Source organism: Falco rusticolus, chromosome 7 (genome assembly GCF_015220075.1).
Source record: "Falco rusticolus isolate bFalRus1 chromosome 7, bFalRus1.pri, whole genome shotgun sequence".
Taxonomy (NCBI): Eukaryota; Metazoa; Chordata; class Aves; order Falconiformes; family Falconidae; genus Falco; species Falco rusticolus.
In genome coordinates, this window is record NC_051193.1 from 16,422,574 (window position 1) to 16,428,922 (window position 6,349).

Below are 6,349 nucleotides of genomic sequence, written 5' to 3' on the forward strand. Positions count from 1 at the left end.
AGTGGCCACACGCTCAGGTGCTTTGCTGACTGAAACTTGCACAGATAGGTAAAAGATAAAAAATCCAAGATATTATTTGATAAACGTAGAGAAAATAGCTCAGGTATTTTCATCTGGCAGGAACCGCATGCACTTGAAGCACCAGCATTTGACAAAAATCACATTCTATAGTTTTGCAAATTGGTAACAAATGGGAAAGGCATCGTTACTAGAGATTAAAGCAAAATAAATCCACATTTAGGAATCTGCTTTATTAGCCCTTATTGGAGATGCTGCTCAGTGTAACAGTGGAACAACAGTGCCTCCCCATGACCAAAAGTACAACTCTTTCAGGTTATGTATTAAATTATTTGTCAGTATCTCATTTTGCTGGTCTCCGATTGCATATTTCAACCGCAACATCTCAACAGATCTCTCTGCCAAGAAAACTTTAATACTGAACTTCAAAATTAAAGAACCAGAAGAGATATCCCCTGTCAGAATACTCTTTTTTGTATTTGTAAGCAAATTTATAAGCAAAAAACCCCTTGGTGACAGCAAGACCTGAAACATGGATGTCTGAGACCCCAAGGATACCTAGAAATAGTGTTGGAAGTGTTGCTGTTACTGCAATCGTGACTATACGTAACGATGCGTGATGCACAGAATGTCTCAGTTAAGCACAGAGGTACTACTTTTCTTAACTAATTGTGAAAATTATTCACCAAATAAAGTTAACATTTTCCCTTTTTCTCTGCTGTTCCAAAACAGGTCCCGATTGTTTCAGTTCCAAGAATCTTGCACTGCAAGCCCAGAAAAAGATCCTGAGTAAAATGGCAACCAAAACCATGGCTAACATGCTAATTGATGATACAAGCAGTGAAATCTTCGACGAGCTGTACAAAGTAACAAAGGAACACACAAGAAACAAAAAAGAAGCCCATAAAATTATGAAAGACCTGATTAAAGTGGCAATAAAGATCGGGATCCTCTATCGAAATAACCAGTTCAACCAAGACGAGCTAGAAATCGTAGACAAGTTCAGGAAGAAGCTGAACCAAACTGCCATGACGATTGTCAGTTTCTATGAGGTAGAATACACTTTTGACAGAAATGTTCTTGCAGAACTTCTGAATGAATGTAAAGACCTTGTGCACGAACTAGTAGATCGACACCTGACACCGAGATCCCACGGGCGCATCAACCACGTCTTCAATCACTTTGCAGATGTGGAATTTCTAACTGCCCTGTACAGTCTTGATGGGGATTGTCGGCCGTACCTCAAAAAGATCTGTGACGGCATCAACAAACTGCTGGATGAGAAGGTCCTTTGAAACTACACTCAGAAACAAGAAACCAACCAAAAACTTCTCTCTAGAACTGGCCACCCTTCATGAGCCATGGTGAGCAAGCGAGCGTCCTTCCCACCAGTCTCTTACTACAGTCTCAAGCAGGGGCCAGGATGTGCTCACCAGGCTCATGATGAAATGGAAAACTTAAATCAGAAAGCTATCAATTTTCACGTTTTGTTCAGATAATTCAGTCTTTTCCAAGGAGCAGAGTGAACAAGGCTGATGGTATCTATCGTTCAGAAACAGACTGCTGTACACCATGATCTTACTAGCTTTGTGTTCAAGGCTGAACATCTGAAAAGAAAGCAAACGCGTGGCTATGTAAAAATAGACAGGTGAAGGCAAAAGAGCAATGCATGGAATTTACCCCCAGGCCCTCGGTGCGTATGTTTTTATTATTTCTATGCTAACTGAAAAAGCTTAGACAGAAAGCAGGGCTCTGATGGATTAAGCTCACTCCTTTCAAAAGGATCAGGAATCACTGTGAGAAGGCATCTCTGATTTTACATGGTATTTAAGTCTAACAGAGGAATAACAAGTAATACAAACCTAGTAGAAGTGGGAGAAAATGTAAAGGACTGCTCTATGAAGCAATATTTTCACTAGAGAGTTTTGTTTCATACCTGCTGTAACAGAGAGGAGGTTTCATTTTAATTTGGAAAAGCAGCTCAGCGGTTCAAGCTCAAAGGTAACCAGAAAACTAGACAAAGTAGTGCATCAGCTTCCCCACTCGCAGGGTTTGTGTATTTGGCAACATCAGACAAATCTAGGCTGAAGGCTGTGCTGCTCTTCGTGCCCTTACTGTTTTGCCTGACGGAACAAAACACTTGGTGAAGGTTTTGACATTACAGTTGTGAAGAGGAGCACGACTAAGATAGCAAGGGAGCGAGAAAGCAACACTTACATCCCCTATCCTCAAAATACTCAGCCTAGATAAAACTCTCCGTTTAACACATCCCTGTCGTTAATTCGTGCCTAGAGGTGTGATAAAAAAGGAACCCCATCCACAACGCTTGTAGTGCCATCCAAGTGAGCTATATCCACAGTAGCCTTAAGAGAAGAACAGTCTTAGTGACTCTGGGGAGCTTCACGAATGATTTTTTGTTCAGAATGTTTTCAGTGACTTAGTTTTTCTTTTTTTAAACCAAATATACCCATGTCTTAAAACTAAAAACATTTTGCAAAGGAATACTGGTTCCTGTACAGCTTTGTTAGGAGTAAGGGAGAAGGGGAGCAGAGCAGTTACACCAGCTTGCCACTTGCAGGATCTTGCAGCTGGGTAGGTGTTGACTGGCCCCTGAGCGAAGGAAGCACGTTTGGAAGTCTCTCCTCTCCTTGTCCTCTACATCTTATCCTCCAGGCTCACCTCTCTCCACTGACACTTTAGTGTCACGTACCGTTTCCTTTTAGCCGACACAGAGAGCACACAATCCCATTATCTGGAGGTAACACCCTCCATATCACGTATATTATAATGCAGAAAAGCACGTACTTGAAAATTGACAGAAGGAAATATATTTGAAAGCCATTCCTCCCCAAGGAAAATCTCCAGTGTTGACCACTCATTACTTTAGGTTTAAAAAAAAAAAAAAAAAAGTACATTTCTCATTTAAATGCTTAAACACTATGGTGGCAGAGAAAACTCTTCACAATTTTATTATTCTTTGCTCTTTCCTCACCCCAGAATAACTATAGTTTGACTGTCACACCTTTCTGCATACACATACTCAGATGAGAGGGTTGTGCTGGATGCATTTGTATCTGCTCGGAGGAGAACCCATTTTGCAACACAGTAAAAAAGGCAGCACATTAGCAGAGCGGTTTATAACAAAGTAAATGTCCCCCATGTATTTCCCTTAACCATAAAAAGACTATTTAGTAGCAACGAAGGTGGACAATTCCTTTGCAACACAGCACAGTAACGAAATACCAGCGCTCGGGGTTGCAAGTTCAGCCATTCGCAGAGCCATATTTACATGCACCAGTAGCTGCATTTTTTCCAAGCACGTACTTGTCAGTTGATGCTTTTGAACAGTATTTATTGTATCCAACACTCCTGTCCCAGTGCACACATCAGATTCTGCGTGTTTGTTTCACTTGTGGCAAACAAATTCTTTTTCTAAAGCCAGAAAAAGGGAGATGTATTCAACACTCAAGATGTCCAAAGGAAAGGGATATCCTCTAGCTGCGACCTTCTTTTTGTGTGTTGCAAGTATCAATATTCAGATTCTGGTATTTTAGACACACCAGCTTGAACATCTGTTGTTTTATTTATAAATCTGAGTAGCCTTAAGGAAAGATGTTTTCAAGTATTTCTCATACTTGCATATCCTGTATATTCATTGTTTACTTTTGTACTTGTAGCTTGGTATGTAATAACATTGCTAAAATATGGGCAATGTTCAGGTCACCTTCAGTATATGATGTATTATCATATTTGTGGATTAAAAATGTGTGATTACTGCCCTTTGTGTCCTTTGGATGTATTTATCCAATGCAAACTGAAATTAAGCAGTAAGAGGAGGGGATTCATGTAATCTAAGTTTTGCCACCGCCAACTTGCTCTCTGATGACCGGATCTCACAGGTAGGAGGCAGGGAGATGGGGCAGTTTAAGGGTTCAAAAGAAAACGGGAAAGCCACGTTTCCGTCCCATCACACACGCACAACACAAACGTGCCTCCGCAGCAAATGAAGTTTCTGTTTTTCCGCAAAGTTTTCAAGCACCTGAGCTAACAAAGCACAAAAAGGTTTGAGTGGGGAAGGACCTTACAGATCACCAAGCTCCAGCCCCGGGCAGGGACCCCTCCCACCAGCCCAGGTCGCTCCCAGCCCCGTCCAGCCTGGCCTTGGGCACTGCCAGGGATGGGGCACCCACAGCTGCGCTGGGCAGCCTGTTCCTGCCCTCACAGTGAAGAATTTCTTCCTAATACCTAATCTAAATCTCCCCTCTTTCAGCTGACAGCCATTCCCCCCTCTCCTATCACCACATGCCCTTGTAAAAAGTCCCCGATGCTGACTCGATGCGTTCAGTAGCGTGGTTCAGCCACCAGGCTGAGAAGGTCCCTCCACCACAAGCCAGGTGGAGGAAATGGCACAAGCTTCTTGCCTTCAGGTACCAGCCCGGGCCAGGGCCAGGGCCGATCACATACTAACATCCAGCTCTCTACCGAGCACCTTTGCAAGTTTTCCAGCAATGTATTTAAATCACATTTAGCTAAGCTGAGCTAAGTGAGACAGAAGACATCCCCGACAGATTTTTAATCCCTGCCCTAAACATGGAGATACTAGAACCTACCAGAACGTTTAACAGCAAGCATATATTCTCCTATCCTTAGTCCTGGAAAAGGCAAACCGTTTTGGCTGAAAGAGCTCGGGATTTGCAAACTCCTCACATGGCAATTATACTGGAAGCAATTAAAGATTGGCACAAAGAAAAAACTGCCAAGTACCTTAAAATAAAAGTTTAAAACAATCCGTGTAAGTGGTGTTTCAAGACATGCTGCTGATAAAACACTGCTGTCAGGTTAATTTTATGAATCATATCATGGCAGGACACAATATTCCTTGCTGCATCACTGCCAACTTTATTGCATGAAGTTAAAGAGAAAAATGTTAATGTTCAAGAAACTCTCAAGGGAGCGACCACTTCTGGCATCCTAATGAAACTGTACATGTGCCACAGAACAGTACATCGTGCTGAACATGTAAACTTACTCAGAGAAATGTTCTCACAGAAAGGAATATAAATAGCTGCCCCTGAAGAGAACCAAGAGGTAAAGCACAACTGACTCTTATCACAGCAACAGAAATGCAAAAAACAAGTTTTAACTGGATGACTCAAGCAGGTCTACTTCCATCTTTACATACCTCAACACCAGAAAAACACAATGCAGTCTTAACCACACAGAAATGCCGATGGAGCTTTTTATACTGGAAAACTACTCATGGGACTCGAGGAGAGAACTACCTTTCCCATATTTAGAAACCACCAGGCAATGTCATTTATGAGCTCCTTGCGAGTACAGGGTAACTCCAGACAGTGCCACCCAATTCACGGTTTTGTTCTCCGGGCTCCTCACAGGATGAGGAGGGGTTGGGAGCACCTAGCAGAAAGTAACACAACACAACGGGAGATTTCATCTACGTTTAGGAAAACATACTGCACCATAGTACCATGTCACGCTTCTGCCAATCTTCCTACCAATGTATTTGTTTCATTAAAAATACCTAAAAAATACTTGGGGTAAGGTGGGGGAGGACCTGACAACACAGTTGAAATATGGATCCAGTGCAATAACTTCTCTGTTGACTCCACAACGCCAGTTTGCCCACGGCACAGAGCAACAGAACAGTGCCAGCTCCTGGTACCCAGGGCTTTGGTCCCAAGCGCTGTTAACCTGCCAGCTCAGGAAGATCAGTATATATTCCCACTGGCCTCCAATGGCCTCTTGAAAGTAAACTTCTTCATGCTGATGAGATTATGTGCTGTCTTCTTCCTTCTAGCCTACTTCCAGGCACCTTATTTCCCCTTCCCTGAAAACAGGTTAATCCTTCAAGGTCTAGTATGTCACAGAGAAAAGTAAAACGAGAACACCACAGAAATGGAAGATACTCATAAAGGGGTTTCAGTATAGAACTAGATGAAAGAATATTCCTTTGTATAATTGAAATGTATAAAATGAAATACAGCTGCATAAGTGGAGACGGTGGATGATGGATGAAGATCAGAGGGATTCCCAGCACTGAATTGCTGATGTTCTCAGGGGCCTAAGCTCCCCACATCAGCCAGAAGTGCAGCGTAGCACGCACTTGTGCTACACACCGACAACCACGCTATATCAAACAGCCTCATGACTTAGTTCAGGGCTGCAGCCACCTTCAATTCAGCAGTTATGTCGAACTTCCCAACTACTTCTCAATACTGTAGCAAACGGTGTGTTCTGTTAGCACTGGACTTAAGAGAAAGGTGTTGCTGTAAACCATGAACAACAACAGACTCTTGAGTCTCCTGTGATG

General features: G+C 42.6%; 1 protein-coding gene across 1 annotated transcript in view; it reads left to right on the forward strand.

The window, feature by feature from the left end:
- The window catches only part of TNFAIP8L3 (TNF alpha induced protein 8 like 3), a 48,593-nt gene extending 44,796 nt beyond the window's left edge, over positions 1 to 3,797 (forward strand). Inside the window, 1 exon segment of the mRNA XM_037395407.1 lies at positions 751 to 3,797. Within this exon segment, the coding sequence (XP_037251304.1) occupies positions 751 to 1,313 (563 nt within the window). The 3' untranslated portion in view covers positions 1,314 to 3,797.
- The last annotated feature ends 2,552 nt before the right edge of the window (positions 3,798 to 6,349 follow it).